Consider the following 22456-nt stretch of genomic DNA (forward strand, 5'->3'; position numbering starts at 1 on the left):
TTTCAAAACTGAAGGGAAAGAAAAGAACTGCCCTCCCTAAATCAGAACCTGCACAAAGTGTCATCATGGTGGACTCATTGGTTAAATGTTGATAAATCACCAAGCTTATCTGAAATAGTTATCGATGGTTCGATTATTGATTACAGTTTTGTACTATGCCAGGTTCTGTCAGATTTCAATCACCTCATTCCTCTGCACTTAAACGTGCATGTCAGTGACAAACAATGAACAACGAGTGGTTGTTATTAATGATACTAATTTATACACAAGATCACACCTGTCATCACTTGTTAGAATCATAAATGCGCCGTTCTGTAAATTGACGTGTTCGCATTTCTCCTAAAAAACTTCCATCTTTTTGTTTTGCCCAGCTCGGTGAGGTCGTCCAACATGACGTCGGCGGTCAGCGGCGCTGTGATTGGTGGGCCGGTGTCAGGAAGTGGAGCGCCGACTGTTGACAGCTCTGCGTTAAGATGGTGTAACCTCCTTGTCTGCTGATGGCGACGCTGTGATCGTGCTGCGCTTTGCTCCAGCTTCGTGTGGTCTCGCCGTGACGTTGTGGGTAACAGACATTGTTGGCAGTGGGTGATAAAGGTGCTTTGTGCTGCTGTACGCCGCTAACTAGCAGCTTAGCTCGCTAACTAGCTTAACGCTATTAGGTAACTGTGTCGAGTGAGCTCTTGTGTTTTGCTAACGTTTAGCAATAGTTTGACTGTTGGACAAATGAATATGTTTACAAAGCTACGTAATTCCAGGCTGCTAGCCTCCGTTAGCCATGACACGATTAGTACAAGATTAAGCTAGTTAGTTAGTTATCCAGCTAGTTAACATGCGGTAACCTCACGCGATGGAACTTGTTAAAACATTCATATCATTTACCTGACATTAAAACAACTCCGCCAATGTGCTGCTTTACACTTATGCGCCACAAGTTGGTCAAAAAATTGGACAGAACTTCATTTGTCATTGACACATACTTGTTGAATACAGAACGGTGTCTCTGTCATACAGCAGAGTCATCACACGGATATTAGTGTTAAAAATGTGTATCAATATGTGAATAGTACAACTGCTGAATAAAAGACTAACTCCTGTTTATTGATGTATGCTGCATGTGAAATACTGTTCTGTTATATATCTGTGTTCATGAAGCATCAATTCAATTGTCCTTTTTTTCCCCATGGAGTTTGGAACAGCTTTTCTTGTATGCAAAGAAGTTCTGATGAGGGTGATCTCTTTGTGGAACTAACGTGACAAATGTTTGTTGGCCTGTTCACATTTAACTCCAGCTTTTATGATTCATCGACGTGTCCTATCTGTTCACTGGCAGCCCGGTGGTCTGTAATGGATAGTGGCGAGGAGGTGCGAGTGGAAACTCCTCCCTACTGCTGCTCCACCTGTGATGGAGGGGAGGTCGCCCGCCGCAATCTGGCTCGACGCAACAGGAAGGCCCGCAGCCTGAGCACCTCGTCAGCCAGCAGCTCCTCTGACCACAGGTGGGTTTTGGGAGGGGGTTCCACACACGGTGATAAACCTGTTATTATGTTTAAGCGTTTGAGGTCAGACATGTAGTAATACAAGATAACTACAGGTTACTATATCCATCCTTACCGAGAGCATGATCTGAACCAGGACAACATGGACATTTTTACTGATGAGTCTGGTCTCACTGGTAGATTTGGAATCAGCCTTCAGTCAAATCTACTTATGGACTTAATGTGAATTAATCTTACAGCCAACATGTCTGCGTTTACATTTCAGTACCATGGTTTAATATCCATTTTAGAAAATAGGACAAGATGGTGAATACGCCTTGTACATTTAATGGTCTTCTGCACAATTTAAGTTACTACTAATTAACTACCAGTAGATGTTAGCAAGTGTTAGTGGCCACCAGCGGATGTTAGGGACATACCTTGAGTTGTGCACCTTAGCCTCATCAAGTGTTTTGGCCTTGTAATCAATGATACAGGCCGAACTTGAGGGTACACTGAGGCTAAAGGTAAATCTGACTGGCTACTGGCTTGTATGGCAGCACTATGAAAGCCCGCTCAGTAGATCAGACATCATTACCTCTATGCCTTTTTAAACTAAACGTTTTAGAACGTAGGACAAGATGGAGAATATCCCTTGTACGTTCTACCGCACTAATTAATGCCTACCACCAGTTGATGTTAGGGACATGTCTTCAGTTGTGTACCAACCCAAGTGGTCATGTCAGTTTTGCATTATGTGTTGACGGGATCAAAATTACTTCATCACCACGCACTCGTCAAACAAGATTAGATTAGATGAGATGACTCCAGAGTAGAACCAACCAATACAGATTTTGGGTGGCAGATAAAAGGGAGTTAAAACAAAGTATTATTGACGTATCAGCCGATGTATATATTTTACGAATGATGTCACTATCAAACTCTTATGACAACGAAATATTATTGATGCTCTATATTTTGTCATTTCAACTTAAACTTTATTATAAATAAATGTAAATAATAAGAAAACATAAATACAACCAAATATAGACTCTTTTATGTAAAATGTAAACAAACATAAATGCCTTTATTCTCTGAAATTTCGATTTTCATATTGATAAACACAAACGCTGAAACCGATATGATATGATGTGTCTGTGAAAGAGCTTGCTGTCGAGTGACACACCCAGGTCCCTAGCAATCTGGGTGTGGACTACCATGGAGTTGGCAAAGGTAATTCAGGTCATGGGTGGGAGAGCCTTTCCCTGGAAGTAAAAGTAGTTCATTCTCGTCAAGGTTGACAGAGACAGCGAGGAGGGCGGTCTCAGTTGAGTGGCCTGCCTTGAAACCAGACTGGTGAGGATCAAGAAGAGGGTTGATTAAAGATAGCTCAAGAGCTTTGGAAAGAAAGGGAAGAAGAGAGACAGGTCTGTAGTTAATTAACTTCAGAAATCACTTCAAGGAAGTAGAAACTTTGAGGGTGAAATGTTTGTTCACTCTGCGTGTGGTTGGCAACACTGATAGAGTTTCTTACAAAGAGAAGTAAAAGAACAGGCACCTTTTGTCAACGACGTCGATAAACCACCACTCTGCTCTGTCCCCATTACCGATGAGGAAATGGGGAACTAAACAGTCACCCAGAGGTTACATTTGTCCAGGATGTTGAAACACACGCCCACAAATAATGTTGTGTTAAGTTTTTCCTCCTTTGTTTATGACACTTCTTGTTGTTGTGACATTTGACAGAAAGGGTTGGCTGAAATCTGAATATAAAGTTAATGAATTCTCAATAGAGCAGACTTATGAACAGTTAAAACTCCTAAAGAAAAAACAGAGATTAAGACGAGTTGATCATTATTATTTGGAGTTTAACATTTAACGTAATTCAATCATCTCTGAGTGATGGTGACACGAGAAATTATTATGACTGTCATCTATTTTCAATCTATTTCGAATTGTCCCATGATTAGCCATTTACTCACACATAAAATGTGATGTTTTCTGTCATGAGATTAAAGATTTAAATGAACAACGGTATGATTAATTAGCAACAAATAATCATGCTAGATCTACTAAATACATTTTCTATTAGTAAATATAATATTTGACAAATGCAGAGGCTATGATTACCATTAGCAGTGCTCATTTTATATTTCTTTTCTTCATGTTTATTGTTGTTTTTTACAAACACATAAAGTGATGACAACAATCTAAGGGTTAGAACAGCCCAGCACAGGTAATCAAGGAGAAATAATAATAATAATGTATAAATAAAGGCACATCTGTCAGACATTGGAAAGCATTTCAAGTAGGCTACCACATCATTGCAATCTCACCTGCTTAACATGAAAACCCTCAACAGAATGGCAGATACATTCACCTTTACACATGTGGATTCATTTTTATTTTATTTGAATAGCGCAAAATCATAATAAACATTATCTCAAGGCACTGTACATAGAAAGTCAAGATGAAGTTATCAGTCTGAGAGTGCACTAGACAAGTCATGGTGTCCAGTGGGATGTGATCCATTATTATCTTATTCCATCCAGAGATGGTAGGAGCCCTACAGGAAGTCCACTGAAGCAAAGTATTTGTCCTTGCACAGAATGTCAGGACATTGAACGATTTTCTATAATGTACATTAGTAATGTGTTTACGAGGAAAACCAAGGAGTGACACTGGGTCCAGTTAAAGCTTAATTCTCTACAACTGTAACAGTACCAGTATTAATTTAGCAATTTAAAGCACATAAGGGAGATGTTGAGAGACTGTCAGGTGATAAATGCACTCTATATTATATTTCTAGTTGAATTGCCCTGGTGCGATTACAGATCGTTATTTTTCTTTGTATAAATCTAGATATCCATGATTATTATTCCTAAACTACTGATCAGTCAAGGTTACTCTAATGCTGTTTTTAGTGAATGAAGTCAACACACACACACACACACACAGTACAAACCTGTCTTGTTTTATAACTGAGGAGTCAACAGTCAACAGTTGCATACAGCCTTTATTAACATTTTATTTTTGTCCAGTCTCATTCATTTCCTTCACTGTTAATATGAAGATATTGACGAATGCAGCTCTAAGGACCTGCACACAGCAGATGGTGAATTCACAGAATCAGACTGCTAAGAGGATTTGTCGGTGTTGTGATGCGGCGCAAAAGCTTCTGTAGTCGTAGTCAGCCATTTTGTTTTGCCTGACAGCTCGGTGTCAGTGACCTGTGACACAGAGCAGCCCTCCTGTGGACATGACTCCAGGGTAGCAGACTTGTGATCCGATTGTGTTAATGGTTATTAAAACTGTTGGGGTTTGTTTCATCATTGACAGACGCAGTGTTTGCTCCGCAGGTAGGACAGATAGAAGTGTTTGTTCTTCAATATTTCACAATGTATTATTACCATTTGCTGACTATTGTGTAATACAGTCTGGTACAGTGTCTAATCCCAGACCTGTTGTTCACTATGAAAGGTCAGAGAAGGCTACACAGTTGATCACATTATAGCTGGGTAACCAGGGTTACCAACTCTCAGCGTATGGACTCATCTCATCACTTCTCTTTTTTTCATTTTAAAAATGTGGGAATTTTTGAAATGGAAATCAGCCAATAAGGATGCAGACAGCAACTGTGCAGCTCACAGTGAACACAGTCGCTATCTTACACATTGCACCTGAAATAAAATTGAACTTTCACTTTTTTAAAATAACATCCACTTTAAAGTCACTGTGTTTTTCTTAAATAAATGTTGGTCTTCATTTGCATACTTGTCCAGCAACTTCTGTAAGTTAAACCTGTATGTCTGTCATTCCTTTGTGTCTTTTAGGAGAGCTCAGTCACTTCATGGACCAAGCCCTGTGACTACGTTTGGCCCAAAGGCATGCATGCTCCAGAATCCACACACAGTCATGTAAGTTGGACAAAAATTACTTAACAAAAACAATATATAAACTGTTTCTACAGATGTGTTTTAATGTGTTGCAGTCATGACTCAATGTATGATTTTGCATTGTTGTGAGAGTTTAGTCTGTGCCATACCAAAACCTTTAGTTCCTGATGTCAACAGCAGGGGCCTTTAGGATTAATACTAAAAGTGTACGTGCGCACCGAAAATGTCATACGCAAAAACATGGTTCAGATTTATAAAACTGTTTTAAGTTTTATAAGTTATTGAATGGTTTTGATTTTTCCCAACATTTAACACTTGAGAAATCATGTTGCCTCCTTTTTGTCAAAGAAGTTTTTGTAGGAACATTTTTTCAAAGTGTTTTTTGTATCTCAAATGAAGGTAACAAAATTGTTTTGTTTTGTTATTCATACTAAAGAAGATTCCCATACCAGTATTGTAGTAAAGTCCTGACACAGCATGCAAGTGTCTGCTGATGTCACAGTGAAGGACACTTCAGACTGTGGTGACACAACCAGATAATCTCTATTTGCTATTTGTTAAATTATTTATTTGTCCCCTTAAATCTGACAAATGTATCTAAAAGGCCCCCAATGCCAAGAATATTCATCTGAAGTGTGTGTTAGTAGCCTCAAATTAAAGCTGAAAGTTGAAGTGTTTGACCTTGTTGTTTTTTTCTGTTCTGTAAATCTGAACCAAAACAACAGAGCCAGAAAACAAGAATGTGTGTGTGTGCGCATTTGTGTGCACGACATATTACCTGGCTTTCGTAGCTGTGGGACTCATGTGTGGTGATCTTTGTATTTTTATATTATAGCTAACTGATAAACCAGCACACATAATATCCTCTGAACTCTCAAAAGAACATACATTATTTCTAACATGATTTTTTTCGTTGATTTCCACTCAGTTGTACATGAGTGGTAGGTTAGCGTGTTAGTTATATACGCATTGTGGACACAACCGTATGAACTGACAGTTGTTGTCATTATCTGTCGACTATTTTCTCAACCAATTGTTTGAGCTATAAAAGTAAAAACAATATTTGGTTTGACCCACAAATATATTAAAGGTTGAATGTTCATTCATAGTTTGGCAACACAGTCTTAACTCAAGGTTCACTTACTAGCTTTTTCCAAAACTACCTCCAAGGATCAAGATGACGTCAAAAACTTTAATAAAAATAAAATCTGTATAGTTCGGTGTAGGAGCTTAAATCAAGGAGCTTAAACCAAATATTTTGATATGAACTGACAGAACGGACATCTGTCATCATGACAGGTTCTGGTAAATCGAAAAAGTAGCTAACATCAGCGACCCGCACTCCCACCATCATGGAGCTAAATCCAACTTGGTTTAATTAGCAGTAAGCAACATAACATTGTGATCAACATTGTATTTGTTTATTAACTGACTAAAAAAATCATTAGCCTCTGACGAGTCGTGTGCAACTTACCGCCAAGCTGAGGCAACACGAAAATCAGATGAGGGAGGAGGAAAGTCTGTTTACTAGAAAGTTCATGTGTTTTTTGGGGGTGAGAATAAGAGGACACATGACAGACTTCGTCCGAGACAAAACTAAAATTTCTCCAATATGGTAACATTTCAGATTTGACGCCGAATAAGTGGAAGCTGAGTAAAGTGTGACGCTTAGTGGTGAAATGCAGTACATAGATTTTTTTTTGATTTAAAGGGCACTCACATGCCTCCACCAAGGCCCAACCGTCCCCCTATGAAACCACATTTAAATTCACTAGATCCAGATTTTTATTTAGATCTGCAACAAATCACATCCTGCCCCAAGTTTTGTGCTAATCCATCTCCTGCTAACAAACAAACAAACACAGAGGAAAACACTAGTGGAGGTAAGTACAGTGTGGAGCGAACAACTGACTGATCCTTTTAGATCTAATGTAAATTCATTTATTACAATAACCCTGCAAAATACCTTCATAAATCTCCTAACATTCAGTAACAGAGGTGTAGGATCATTTCATGCATTTTAGCTACTTGTAATCTACAGTTGTTTTGATATTTCATACAATCCAACATGGGCCTCAAATTATTGGAGCTTTATCAGCACCATCCTGGCAGATCTACATAATCAATCAGTTGGCTGAGATATGAAAGACTCTTCATGTTTTCCAGTTAAAGCCTCGTCAGACTACTGACCTTTGACTCCCGTTGTCACATAAGTGGCTGTTTGTCTTTAGGTGACAGTAGTTGACGGATTATCTTCCTCAAAGCTTCTAGACAGGTTAAAATTAGTAAACCAGGCTATACTTATTCCTAAATGAAAGTGCTTCAGGGAAGACCTAGCCACAGAGAAACTACGCATGTCTCTCGCTGGCATGCAACACCCATGGTGTTTTAGTGCATGAAGCAAAGAAAGAGGTGACATGGCACCAAATATCAAAGTAAAGTAGTTTCTGTTTCAACCTTTCAGAGTAGAAACTGTCATTGGCGATTATTCTTTCTTTGTTGAAGGGTGTGGTTGTTGTTGTTTTTAGTATATCTGGGGGCATTATTGTTGGAAAGCAATTGTTTTTCAACTTCAGAGAGAGATTTGTACCTTTCACCGACGCCCTGAACACACCCTGGACTCAACAGAACCAAGCAATCACTGTTAGGACACCACATACTCTTTTATTTTGTCTGCTATATAAAGAAATGCTCTGACTGTCAGTGTTGTCATAGGAGACGAGGATCTAAGTGATCGACTATCGACTTGATCAGACTGATCGCCTATAGGCCAATGTCAGGGCAATGTTAAGTTTATTTCTCCCTTCCCTGTTTCACATCTGCGTCTTCTCCATACAACCAACTCTTTCACACACACACACACACACACACACACACACACACTGGACAATGTAACTGCGACTGATACTGGGCACTGCAACAAACAGCTGTTTCTATGTACCTCCCCCTGCAAGAGTGCACAAGAGCGAGAGAGACAAGTTTGCTCAACATATGGAGTCACAAATGCATCTCGCTGTCTTGCCAAAGTAGTATCTACTGCAGAGTCATTTGACCCGGAAGTCAATGCTGATTGTATCCATTCCAATTGAAGACTATGGCCAGATGTTAGTGTTCGTGACCAGTGAAAAAGGGGCTTTATTAACATTATACAGCTACTAAACTTCATGTTCCAGATAAAGTAAATAAAACATCAGGATCACAGTAAAGAAACACCAGGAAGCTCAATCACATCCTGTTGTATTCCCTTAATATATAGTTACATCATTTAGTCACATATTCATGTTGTCACCCTGGACTTCCCCCTCCTACAGGTGTCAGTGTCTCTTCCTGAAAACTGTTCAGAAAATGACATGAAGCTCAGGGCCACGTTTGTCTGTGTACAGTCAGTCAGTGTAATCATTGACATTATTATGTAACTGGCAGATACTTACCAAGACCTACCCAGAATACTTTTTGAACAATACATCACTCACTGAGGTACAATACCTTTCATCACGATGGATAAAGTAGTTTTAGGAACAGCCGTGTCATCGTTGTTGCTTCACGGAATCACACCTTAGCAATGAGGAAAGCCCTTCCCCCAGAGTGGGCGTGTTCAGATCAGCAGAGGGGGCGGAGGCTGGGATAAAGTCAACCTTAAGATGAGTGAGAGCTTTAACTCAGCAGCGCACTGCACCGGGAAGGTTTAGTGTTGAGTCCTGATGGGAACGGATATAAACACAGGGAATCCAGCCTGAGGGTTATGAAGCTGACACTGGAACCTGACCACGCTGCACAGAGAGACTCACTCTGCCTGTCACAGTCACAGCTTGGAGGCAACAAGGAAAGGGACTGCACTGCTGCAGCTGCTCTACAATGAGATGCGCTCCAGGAACTTGTTAAAGGCACGATGCGTAGTTTTGACCGAGACTCCCACTGAGTGAAACCCGAAGTCGCGTCTGTGTTTCATGTGTGCATTCATGAAGTTCAACCAGTGCCTACTGCAGGACTTGTCTGCGAACCACAGTGACAACAAAGTGTGGAAATGGTGAGAGCAGTGTCGTCCATCTTCCATGAATCTTTCTCAACACAGTGAACTTGTTTCATAGGTGAAATATTAACTGGCACACACAGACAGTGCAAGGATTACTGGCAACTAGAGTGTGCTACCAAAGTTTGAACAGAGTACAGAATGTTGTTTTCCTTCTTTGGGCTGTTTTTTTAATGAAATATTAAGATGGTTAACAAGCAGGTCTATTAATGTATTTTAAATGCTTATATTCATTTATAATGGTATATATGTCTCTGAGTTTGCAGGTGGGAGCAAGGTGGATTTTTTAAATTTTATATACATATCATGATTTGGTTGTTGTAAGACTTTAGAAGCGGTGTTTGCATGTTTTCACATTTTGTCTGTCGCAACAGTCTGGTTCTGTGTGATCTGTGATCCGGCTGCGGAGGCTTTGAGGTGGTCAGAGGAGAAAACGTTGAATAGATCACAGGTCGTTGCCTTTTCAAATGCTAATGTTTGTCTCCTGTATTTGGGAATCGGCCTCTCACAGTTTCAGTTACCGTTTGTATTCAACCAAGTTTGAGTCTTTCAGTCAATTTGGGAGATGTGTATGCCCCCAACTTTAAAACGGTCCTAACTTCTAGATACAATACAACCTGATGCCTGCTTTTGTAAATCATCTGTGGCATCATCTAAAGCTTTAGTTTGTGGCGTTTTTCTGCTTGATTGCATACATGTAGATATTTTGTGGCGATATTATACTGTTTCAGTGAACAAAGATAAAAAACAAGAACAGGATATGTGACAAGGGCTTCCTTATGCGGTTTGTTTGCTGGGACGACAAAGTTGTTTTTGTTCATGTAGTTTTTATCTGAGTTGAATGTCGTGAAATAAGGTTCTCTGGACTCTGCAGGTTTTTATTTAAAAAACTTGAGTCTCTAATTTGAAAGGATACATTCACAGCTTAGAGTGCTCAAGTGGAGAGGAAACCTGCACCGACTTGTCACTACACTGCAGGTCAGATCAGAAGACGTAAGAGAGGGAGGGATTATTTTCTGTCGCTAAAAAGTCATCACAACTTTCATGTTGTTGCGCTCAACGAGTTTGTCTGATAATTCAATTATTTATTTACCATGGACTATCAAGGAGTGGAGATATGGTAATATAACCAGCCGAAGTGGACAAAATACCGCAATAGTCATGGCGAGAAGAGACAACACAAAACTTATGACTTGTCAGTCGTCCCAGTAAAACTGACATGACAGGAATGCAGCTTTCACACACAAACACACACGCACAAACACACACACACACACACATACAGCGTGCGCATTGTTTCTCCCTGGGCTGGCACACACAACAAAGGGAACAAATGTGGTGTTGAGAACCGAGTCTTTTGAGTCTATCGCCAGGGCTATCGAGATTTATTGAGACAGCAAAATAACATGTTAAAGTACAAGATGGACAGATCTTTGACAGAGAAGAAAAGAGAAGTGATGCTCCACAAACCCTGCAAAAATGTACACATAGATGTTTTTTTATAATTGCAAGATTGGGCATTTTTCTAAATTTTCATTGATTCTGGGTCTTGATGAAAAGAATCAGATATGTTAAGAGGACTGATATTTATGTGTGTGTTCACTTTGATGCAGATCCCAGGAACAATCCTGATCAAGTGAATTTATATGTTGTTTCATAAAGGGGACTGTTGGGCCTTGGCGGAGGTAGAGGCTCTCTTATGCTAGTTGAGATTTAGTACAGTAAATTGGTAAATCAATTACTTTCATTGAAGTGACCAAGATGATGTTGTGTTTGCTATAGCTGGTGATTTTCTTGGATTTCCTCCTCACAAATGAATGAGGGGAGTTTAATGTATTTCAGGGTTAGGGAACTTTACCTATCGGGGGCCTGTTCAAAATTGTTTACATGATTTAGGTCCAAACTAAATTATTAAAATCATAGATCACACTAATCTCTCTGAGATGGCTGGAACTACTTCTCTTTAATGAAGCATGTGATGTTAGATGGTAGAGATGATGACCATGATGATGCTATTCACAGGTGGTTATCCAGGTTTTTGTCAGTCTTGTTACAAACACCAGCACATATCAGCAGAATGGGAAAAAGGGTTAGAAAACCTTAGAATGTAAGTTCAAGTTGTTGCACCTACTGTAGCTTTGAGCTTGTTGTTGCTTTGCAGCTCAGTGACTTTGTTGTAGTTTGTCTGATTCAACAGCATATTAGAAGTTTAATAGCTTAACAACCACAATCAGGTCTTTTTGTTTACTTCACATTCCACTGATCCTCTCGACAAATGCCTGCACGTGTTTTCGCAAACTCACTAGTATGTTCTGATGTCATTGCAGGATTTTGTTCTCGCTGTGAAGGAAAATGCAAGTTGTACGTGTCACAGCTTTAGTTTCTCATCAAAATATTTCATTCAATTATTTGATATTTGAAATCATAGAGCTGAGAAGCTCATTGTCTTAATATTATACACATGCGCGTGTAAAATATGCACATATATGTTGGTAGATTGTTGGTTGTTGTTCCATTTGTTGTGTAGATGATGTGGTTTGCTTTTCATTTTGTTGTTTCTGTTTACCTACAAATGATGACAAATGAAAATTGGCTAGTATAACATTTTGGTACAAAGTATTTTTTCCTCTTTGTTTGAGATGAATCTATTGTGCTTTCACCATTTCTTAATGACCCCAGATATTTTTTCTGCAGTATTTGCAAAACACGTTTTTGTATCTGTGGATATGATGTCTAATGTGTGCTGATATATTCACTTACCAACGATCTAGTCCATTACTGGCTGGTATAATTGGTCGACTGATATAATGGTCGCGTTCTAGTGATGTCCACCATGAAGGCCAGATGACAGCCATTTTCTATCACTCCAATCCAGTTAATTTGTTTTATGGACCAGCCATGACTGGGGCTGCATCTGTGGCATCTGTGTTCAAATGATAAATATTTAAAACATGGTCATTGTCAAAACAATTAGCTCAAACAATTTGGTAGTGCCATGCATGTTTTGCAAAGGCAGTAATTCCTTATTCATATTAAACTTTGCACTGATCCCACACTGGTATTTGTTACATCTATTATTTCATCGCAGGCCAGAGAGAAAAGCCGGTAATTTCTTCAAGCATCTCTCTGTGTGTTTTCACTATCTAGTGCCATATCAGTATTACGCTCTGTGATGGTTCTTTGGATCAAGCAGCTCCACTGTCACAACAATTTACTCAGTTACAAATTCTCCTTCTGAATGAGGTTTCGTCTTCTTAGCTGTCAGCTTGCTCAACACAGAACTTGCCTGTGTAACTTTGTCTCTGTCAGATTGTGGTCTTGTGAAAGCTGCTTGTTGGGCACTCCACCAAAAAGAATGAACTTTGTTCAAATTAACATTCTTCATTTGTCCTTACAACTCATCCAGTTTATCTGCATGTTTCCAGCTCTAATGACACAGTTGCCCGTTTTCATCACAGTGAAATGACTGAGTTGTCTTTGACTTCACCAAAGAATAATCACTTAATTTCTCTTGGAAAGGGCGACCTTTTGCTCCTACTTCTCTTTTCTTGACAGTCACTATGATGCTTGTCAGCGATGATGTGTAACAGCTAAAGTTATTTTCTTCACCCTGACATGACCTGACAGACATACAACCAGAAAAGACCAACCCAAAGGACATATTAGTCTCCTGTTTTTACTTAATTACTGCTATGAGAACCTTTTATTTATTTGCTGTCTCGCAGGCCAAGTCGAACTGTCTCAGAGATTGTATACGACCCGGACACCAGATGTGACCCACGTCTATTATAATGACCTTTTTTCTTCTTGTTTAGACTAATCTTTGCATCACTACAGTTGTTTTATTGTGACACACGTGCAATAACGGATACTGACAATGAACCAATATAAATATGTGTGAATGATTATTTCTGTTTATTTAGGAAACTCCTGCTCCCAAGCTGTTATCAGACATCACACAAATAAACCCTTGTGAAGCAGACTCAGACTTTAGTACAATCTGTAACTATCTTACACTGTATGTAAGACTAAGCCATAACTAGCTTAAGTCCACAGACTTCTGTGTTTATGGTGTTGTTAACCTTTGCCCTCCAAACCTGTGGCTCCCTGTCCATCCCAGAATGCATTTGGTTTATGTATTTCTCTCACATTTTTATCTTGCCTTTCGCTGAGGTCTTTTAAAACATTTTACGTTGTGCTATTAATATCCCACAGTGTCTGTCCGGAGTTAAGGTGACAGCCCTGCAGCTCACACATGGGGGTCAGCCATACAGTACACTATGTGGAAACAGAGCTAGACTTTAAGCCGATGTCTCTAATTGGATCGGGACTAAGCAGGCCTGGTTATGACAGATCTTACATCAGCAGAAATCTGAGGCTCAAGGCTCAGGTCTTACTTTGAATTGGATGGGTTTTTGTTCTCCTGGAGAATCATGACTTGACTGTTGAGTCTGTTTTACCCTTCATTGAAAAAATGTTTGTTTTATGTGCTTGTGTGTTCAGGCACATTCAGGACCCCGCCAGCCAGAGACTGACGTGGAACAAGCCACCAAAAAGTGTCCTTGTCATCAAGAAGATCCGAGATGCCAGTCTGCTTCAGCCTTTCAAAGAGCTCTGCATATTCCTCACAGAGGTATGACCACGTACTGTTCTACCTTTAACAGTCAACACAGGCAGTGTTTGTGGGATCAAGCTAATGAACCTTACGCCGGGGGCCACACCGCAGGCGGATGCTTGAGAAGCGCCAAAAAAAGCTGTCCGCTTCCTTTCGTCGCCCATGTTAAGCAATTGGGTGTTTCACACCGGCAGTGAAGTGCTGCGGCCGGCTCGCGATCTGCATCGGTTGTTTCGGCATCTGTTTTCCTTTTTTCGCTCGCCGCGAGCAATTGGGCCAGAAAACAGACAAAAAAAATATTTTAAACGATATTAATGATATATTATATATGATACAAATGATCAAATATGCATCCAATACTTTTGATTTTCCTGCTGTTCTCAGTTTCAATTTCCCAGATTTTTTTCCCCCTACATGATGAAATTTCCCCATCTGCCCATCCACTGTAATTGTTTTTTTAAATTATGTTCTTATTCCAAACATTTGTCAGTTGTGTCTAAACAGACAGACACACACAAGCAGACAGACAGAGAGAGAGACGTGGGGGTGGGGTGGCTATAGGCTTGCGTAGGTCAGTCACTTGTGAAGACCATCATCATTTACCCCCGAACCCCGACATTGAACAGATTACAAAGTAGCAGAAAAAGCAGAATCGCGGGCTGACCAGCGTGGAGAAATGCACTTCCGGTGTGAACAGCCAGGCGGCTGCTTGCACGAGAATTGACGCTGCGCTGCGCTTCTGCCTCCGGTGTGTCCCGGGCGTTATGTTGAAATCCGGCCAAATTCTGTGCTTGCAACTGACCAAATCTCCTGAATACACTCGTACTACAACAATATTTTCTTTTCCCATCTGCGCTGCTAAGACTTGATTACACCGGAGACTTAACCATATATGTGCTATTATGGATAAAATATCTGTCATCCACTGAGAGTTAACTGTAAATATTCTGGGTTTAAAAGGACATTAGGTCAACCGACCACTTTATTCTTGACATGGATATAGATATTGATAAAAATAAATTGCTGCAGAGGATATCACTAACCTTGTATCATTTTGTGTTGTTCCAGGTGAAAGACATGATTGTTTACGTAGAAAAGAAAGTTCTGGATGACCCGGCCATTTCAGGAGATGAAAACTTTGGGGCCATTACCAAGAAATTCTGCACTTTTAGAGAGGGTATGAAAACCAGCCTGTCTATGTTGTGATTAATGTTGTGATTAACACATATATAACACTGTATATGAACAAAAATATGTAGTTTTATATAAGATATTTAAATGATTTATAGACTCTGTTTTTTGGGTTTTCTTTCCAAGATCTTGACGACATCTCAAACCGTGTAGACTTCATCATCTGTCTTGGTGGAGATGGAACGTTGCTGTATGCATCTTCGCTTTTCCAGGTATTCAACAGCTGACACTTAAAAAACATCTCACGTGGTTTTGCACATTTACTGGTATAAAGTAACTTTTTATTCTTATACTACTTAATATATATACTTAACTTCTTATACTCTAAGCAGTTTACTGTCCTTACATTTTATCCATGCTTGTGTTGCCTTCCTTTGCCATGATTGTAAAGCCCTTTAGCTCAACTCCTGTTGTTTTTAAGGTGCTGTATAAATAAATCTCTGTTCCTCTGTTATTTGAAGGAGAGCGTTCCACCAGTTATGGCCTTCCACCTGGGCTCCCTTGGCTTCCTGACACCTTTTAAATTCGACAGCTACCAGTCTCAGGTCACCCAAATTATTGAAGGTAATGAATCTTCAGCCTCCATCTTTCTTCAACATTAAACCGCCTGCTCAGCTTCTACAACGTTTTTGTTGTGCTCCAGTTTTCCTTTACAGAGGAAACACCATATCAATACATGTGTATTCTTTACAGGAAACGCTGCCCTTGTCCTGCGAAGTCGCTTGAAAGTGAAGGTGCTTAAAGAGAACTGGGAAAAGAAGGCCAGAGTGGACGAAAAGGGCATCATCCTGACCAATGGGGACATTGAAAGTAGCCGCAAAGCCATTCAGTATCAGGTAATATGTTCATCCGTTCATGTTGGAGGATTTACAAACCACCACTAAGTGGAGTGGTTGGAGGCAGATAACATCCACGGTAACAACAACAGCAAAAACACAAATATTTTCTGTGCTGACTATTCACCTGTGGGCTTTAAACCTGTTGTTCAAGACCTACATGAGCAAACAGTCATTAGAGCTGCTTTGGAACATTCACTGAACTCTGCAGTTCCTCTCTATTTGCTCCGGGGGAGGTGCATGTGTGAACGCAAATGTCCGAGTGAGACGCTCAGCAGTTTCTGCTGTGGTGATAAGAGCTGATTAGAGCAGAGAACCTGTATTGTTCATGTATGAGCGGGGGAAGCTCCGTAGCCAATTCTCCGGATTTTACCCGCAGGTCATGTCCTAAAGAAAGACTCAGGTTTGTAATGTGGAGATCAGGAAGGTCAGATCACAGGGATGAGTTTTACAGAAAATGATCAATATTGTTTTACAGGCAGTAACTTTCATGACAGAAGAAGCGACAGATGATTCAGCCATGATTTAAATGAGGCTGAGGGTGATTAATGTTAATTCACACCTGAAAGTCTGGATAATGGTCTGAACCAAGGTTAAGGTTATTAACATCTGATCCAGTTAGTTTAGGTTTCATGATGTAATTTAGGGAGCGGACTAAAGACCTTTGTGTGACAAATAAGTACGTCCTGTCATTATCACCTGCGTTGACTGTGCCTGTCTATACTTGACATTAATTGTGTTGTTTGTCTGACATCTGTTTGATATGCCTAAATGGATAAACCGGTTCATATCATTATGGTTTTACTACCAGCATCACAAACTTTAAGCGCAGTACTCCGCACTGGTCTGAATGCCAAATATTAACATCCTAATCTTTCAAACAATTCGAGCAATCCTCTTAGCTTCTTCCACTGCTTTTTCTTCAATTTAATGTCGTCTCAACTCACAGCAATTGGTCCAAACTATCCAAAATATTCTTTTAATGCTGGAAACGATCCAGACCAAGGTTCATTTAATCCAGGCCGAGACCACCTCTTTGGTCCAGACCGTATTTTGGTCCCTTCGTCTGGACCATGTTGCACCTTTCACACCTGTTTATTTAAAAGGTCCGAACCAAACAAAGTAGGTGTGAAAGCTCACTGAGTGTGACCTGAAGTATCACTGAATGTGTTTTGAGATTATTCAGTGGTTTTCAAACTTTTTCTGCCCAAGGAACATTAAAGGCAAAGCCAAAATTGCAAGGCACATCTGTATTCTCACATTCTCATGCAAAACCCTTGTTATCATCCATCGTTTCTCTCTTTTTTAAGTTTCTCTCCTTCACACTGGCTTTCAAGCAAGGTCTTCGATGTGTCACACAATATGAATTCCCACCAGCTGACAACGTTTAAAAAAGTATTTTTAAGGGTAAATAATTTACTTTTTGACAAAGGAACCTTTTTAGTCGCACGTCACAGATTTGAATGGTTGCCCTCTGGACCCCTGTACTAGTATACTAGTATTGCAATAATAATATTGTACATTTCTCTCAAACAAACCATTTTGGAACCATATGATTAAACGTAATATAGACACTGGAGTAGACTGGTTTCTGCAAAAGTAAATACATGAATATGGTGTTTTCTGTGTGTGTGTCAGGTACTAAACGAGGTGGTGGTGGACAGAGGACCTTCCTCCTATCTCTCCAATGTCGACCTCTTCCTGGACGGACACCTCATTACTACAGTGCAGGCAGATGGTGAGTGGGCCGATCATCTGTCTTTCAGTTCAGGGGTCTGAGACGATGTAAACGCCTCAGACACAGAGATCAGATCAGTGTTGTATGTTTTTTAAGGATGTCAAGCATGTACTTTCCGAAAAGAAATCTGACTCTAAACCAGATATGGATTCACAGTATGGAGAAAGAGTTTAGTCTCTGAACCAGAAAAAATCAAGAAAAACCTTCAGCAAGAAATTTAAAGCACACAAAAGATTCACGGGAGAAAAAAAGAGTAAATTTTTACGTTTATGGACTAAACAATGAATCTGTCACTTAAAGAAATAATCAACGGATTAACAGAACAATTAGTTTTGGTTGTAGCTCGACTCTGCTCTGAATATATTTTACAGAAGCGACTGCAGATTGTTAATATAATTTGTTATGTGTTAATAAGTAACAAAAGTAAGTAGTAGTCATACCCAAGACTTACTATAGTAATAGTGATATTTTGGAACTCTTAAGTTGACACTGATACTAACAAATAAAAGTATTTATAATAATATAAATTACTTTTATTGTGAAATGTTACTCACAATAACGCTTTTGATGCCTCTACTCGTGATATTGTGTCTTCATACAGTTTTTGTATGTGTGTCCTCAGGTGTGATAGTATCTACACCTACAGGAAGTACAGCGTATGCTGTGGCAGCCGGAGCCTCCATGATCCATCCCAATGTCCCAGCCATCATGATCACCCCCATCTGCCCCCACTCGCTCTCCTTCAGACCCATCGTGGTGCCGGCAGGGGTGGAACTCAAGGTATGTACACCCACTGAGTCATGGAGGTGTATCTGTTTTCACTGAAATCTCAATTTGTGGCGTTTCTTCCTTAACAATTAGCATTTATAGTAACATTTAGATGAAGATGCTGCATATATGCCTTAGCTGCTTTCAGACTTGGGTCCGGATGTTTTCCTGAAATTTTCTGGGGGGGCTGTATGTGAGAACTTATAATTTCTGAGTCAGATGCTTCAGACACTTTCCAGAACCTTTCCAGCCCTGATAAAATGTTTGGACAATTTTCGAGTGCGCCGCTGTAAGAATGCAGCAGAACATTTTCTGGACAAATCACAATATGTGCTTGTCTCTTTATTTGTAATGTAGATCATGTTGTCTCGTGAGGCCAGAAACACAGCCTGGGTGTCATTTGATGGAAGGAAGAGACAAGAGATCTGCCATGGAGACAGGTTAGTCCACATACACCACTCCATATAAACACTGAACAACTGACATAATAGTAGCCATTGTTCCTTTCAGATTATGAAACACCTATTTTAAGAGCCGTTTGCTACTAACCCTGTATGGTAGTAAAAGTAGTAATGATTGCCATCATTGTTGTTAGGCGTGGCCCAGGTTAAACCCTTTGAAAAACATATACAGAGAATGAATCTCACAGAACTTCTGAAATTATCTAGTTCGACAGGCGCAACTGAAAAACAACACTAATAAATCCAGGAAAACACAAGAATTACAAATGAGATATTAGCAAATATCGGACATATTAGCTAGCTCTGTCTAATTCCACACTACCAACAATCATGTCTTCTTCACCGGTCTAAAAACAGGACTTGCCACTGACAGTACAAAGCAACTGCTGTTTTGGAGCGGTGAAGAAGAAGTGATTTGTGGGAAAAGAAAGTTTCAGTTTTATCCTGGTAAAACTAACATACTCTAACGTGGTATCGGATCAATACATAGATTTGTGTATTCGCTGATGTCTGACCCGGTATTTCCGGCAGAATCGGAGGCATTTCAGATGCTGGTATCTGTATTGGAATATCTCTAGATATAATAGTTAAAGAAGAGTAAAGGAGCAAAATGGATAATGGATATGTTGATATGGATAATAAGTTTAAATCCCTCAGCACTTGCAGGCTTTGTTACGTAACCTCATCAACCTGCTTAGCGGGCTAAAGGCCGAGTGGCTGAAGCCAGATCCTGTTTCTTCCTTTATGAAACTCATCCACAGATAATCACATTCCTGCTTCTTGTAATACGTCTGCCCTTCATTTAGAGTTATTGAAGCATATTTCAACAAACAACCAGTGTTTCTACAGGAGGAAGTTGTGTTGCTGCATCTGGTGTCGACACCTCCTCCTTTGTTCTCATGATTACGAATACCTGTACTTTCCTTTGGGTTTGGCCTTTGCAACACAAAGGCCACCTCACACTTTTATACTCTTTTTTTTTTTCCATCCCTCTTCCAGTATTACCATCACCACTTCCTGCTTCCCTGTTCCCTCCATCTGTTTCCGGGACCCGGTCAACGACTGGTTCGAGAGCCTGGCACAGTGTTTACACTGGAACGTGAGGAAGAAGCAGAACCACCTCAGCTCGGAGGACGAGGAGTTCTGAGGCCTGCTCCGTGATCTTCAGGGTCTTTTCCAAGGTCTCCGTGACTCCAAAGTCCTGGTCTTAACTCGACCGCGCTCTGTGCCGTTTTAAAAGTCTCACCAAACTCAATTCAAAAAGAGTCACTACGACATCGCCCCTCATTTGAATTAATATGACTCCATAAAATATTGTGTTATAATAATGGGTCAAAAAGAGCTTTGACTGTGGTTCATGTTGAAGTCTGGCAGAATGAAAGTGTGAGAAAAACAGGAAAACTATGAAAACCCCAAAGTTTTCAGTGAAAATCGTTCTAACTAAATAAATAAGGCATTTTAAAAATAAATAATCATGGATAAACTGAAATAATTCAAGATCATTACTGTATTATCAAATATTCTTCCAGCATTCTTGTTTGTTTCACCATGTATAATGTAAATTATAATGTAGGTGTGTGCTAATTGCGATGTTGAGGCTGAGATCCGAGGCTTGTGATTGGCTGAAACTGCAACTCGGTTGTCTTGAAAAGTGACTTTCAAGTGAGTGCCGAAGAAAAGAATTTGGGAAATCTCTGAAGCAAAAATTTAATACAAACTTCATGAAAGTAAAAATTATGAAGTAAAATATAATATAACAATTCATTTTTAAAATGTTTTATTAATTTACAAAACTATTTAAAAAAACAATTTCTTGAACTCTTTGGGGCTCCATAGTAACCAAATCTGAACATTGAAAGTCAGAGACTCAGGATTGCACAGCCTGAGGTGTATGTTAGAAATACGCAGCGGTAATGAGGAGTCTGTCAAATTCCCTAAAGACTCAGGATCTGATGTGTGAGCTCATTCAAATTGTTGATTTTTTTGAATGGAGTTTGGAATCACTGCCGGTCCAGGATTGTCCCCAGTCCTCTGTTTGTGTTTTGAAAACGTTTTGCCTTTTTTCTAATGCAACTTGTCAAAATGCAGTTTGTGGACGAAGTTTTCACGAAAAAGGGGAAATGTAAGAGTCTGGGATGATCCTGGACTGCAACACACCGTGACAGTTGTCGATGAGAGTTACTACGATGCTCCTGAGGGGCGTTATCAAGTCTGCTCTTGCACTTTTTAATCTTTGAGACAGACGACAGGGACACAGCCACAACAACAGGATGTTCTCTCAGTAGAGGTGAAGGACGAGTTTCACTTTTGTGGAAAATTCTCTAGAAAGAATCAGTTAAAACCTGTTTTCTGTTCATCAAATCAGGAAAAACTGATTGTGTAGGTTCATCCTGATTCACACATCTACTTGCCAATCGTGGCCCAACTGTACAGACTGTGCCTTAAACACTGGTATCATTAATGTATAGAAATATAATTTTTCAAGGTTTACATCATGGTAATTTTTTAAGAATCACACGTGCAAAGATTTGTGCATTTTCTCTCTGATGCTTGTTTTTGTGTCGTCTGTTCCTCAGCGTCTCGGCTCTGCAGCCGTGTGCTGAGTGTGTTGGACGAATTGTTGAGTGAGACTCATTCCAGGCAAAGAGACAATAGTTCAGGTGTCTTCAGCATCTTTTTAACATTTTTAAAAATGTCTTTTAAAGCCATAGCTGATCTCTGTGTAGTTTTTATAGACTGATGTATGTGGGCTGTGGGTGGTGTTGTGTGTTTGTCCAGGGACTGATCATAACAGACTTTGGTGCATCCTTGCTTCTCAGTTTGCTACATGTCTGCCTCAGCTGAGGTGGCCTACCTTTCATATCTTTTCAGATATCATGTGTAGATGTTAATATATATATTTACCAGTATATAGTCAATTGGCTCAACATAATGTGTTTGGTTAAAAAGATGAAACTGTGGAGTCGACCTGTTGAAACTATCCAGCGGACCAAGTAAGCTCTGAAAGGCAATCATTCCTTTAACTCCTGTACATACAGCCATGTTTCAATAAGATGTTTATTAACCAGTTTACAATGTGTCTTTGCGGAAAATAAATCTATTTGGTACCTTCTTTTTTTTTTTTACATTAAGGTATTTAGTTGTTAATTCTTTGTTGATGAAGACAAGTTTTGATTCTATAACTACATTTTTCTGCCATTTGTAATTGGTCAGAAAAGTACTTGTTGTACCGTCAAGTACTGAGATAATCAAATAAAGCCAAAGTTACTCTAACAGTCTGGTTTTCACATGAAGTTGATTTAATGTGTGAGAGTGGAAACTGCCTCACGACCCGGTCTGATTCCAACGCTGCTCTGATCTGTTTGGTCCCAGTGAAACTTCTGGTTCTTCTCAGCTCTGGCAACTCTTCTCTGAAAGTGCTTTTCACTTCTGTAACTCTAAGAGCC

The 22456-nt window shown here is 39.8% G+C and overlaps 1 protein-coding gene across 4 annotated transcripts; it reads left to right on the forward strand.

The window, feature by feature from the left end:
• Positions 1 to 401: 401 nt before the first annotated feature.
• On the forward strand, positions 402 to 22285 carry nadka (NAD kinase a). 4 transcript variants are annotated; one of them, XM_035158542.2, is made up of 12 exons: positions 402 to 558; positions 1331 to 1496; positions 5309 to 5392; positions 13905 to 14034; positions 15085 to 15193; positions 15334 to 15419; positions 15669 to 15771; positions 15901 to 16043; positions 17682 to 17781; positions 18404 to 18561; positions 18907 to 18989; positions 20010 to 22285. In XM_035158542.2, exons 2-12 carry the CDS (start codon positions 1345 to 1347, stop codon positions 20155 to 20157), a joined length of 1296 nt encoding a protein of 431 aa, XP_035014433.1. In that variant the 5' UTR covers positions 402 to 558; positions 1331 to 1344; the 3' UTR covers positions 20158 to 22285. The 4 variants fall into 4 exon arrangements, with proteins under 4 accessions (XP_035014433.1, XP_035014434.1, XP_035014435.1 ...); XM_035158543.2 differs by having other exon boundaries at positions 420 to 562; XM_035158544.2 differs by having other exon boundaries at positions 427 to 594.
• Positions 22286 to 22456: the final 171 nt, after the last annotated feature.

This window comes from Hippoglossus stenolepis, chromosome 6 (genome assembly GCF_022539355.2).
Source record: "Hippoglossus stenolepis isolate QCI-W04-F060 chromosome 6, HSTE1.2, whole genome shotgun sequence".
Taxonomy (NCBI): domain Eukaryota; kingdom Metazoa; phylum Chordata; class Actinopteri; order Pleuronectiformes; family Pleuronectidae; genus Hippoglossus; species Hippoglossus stenolepis.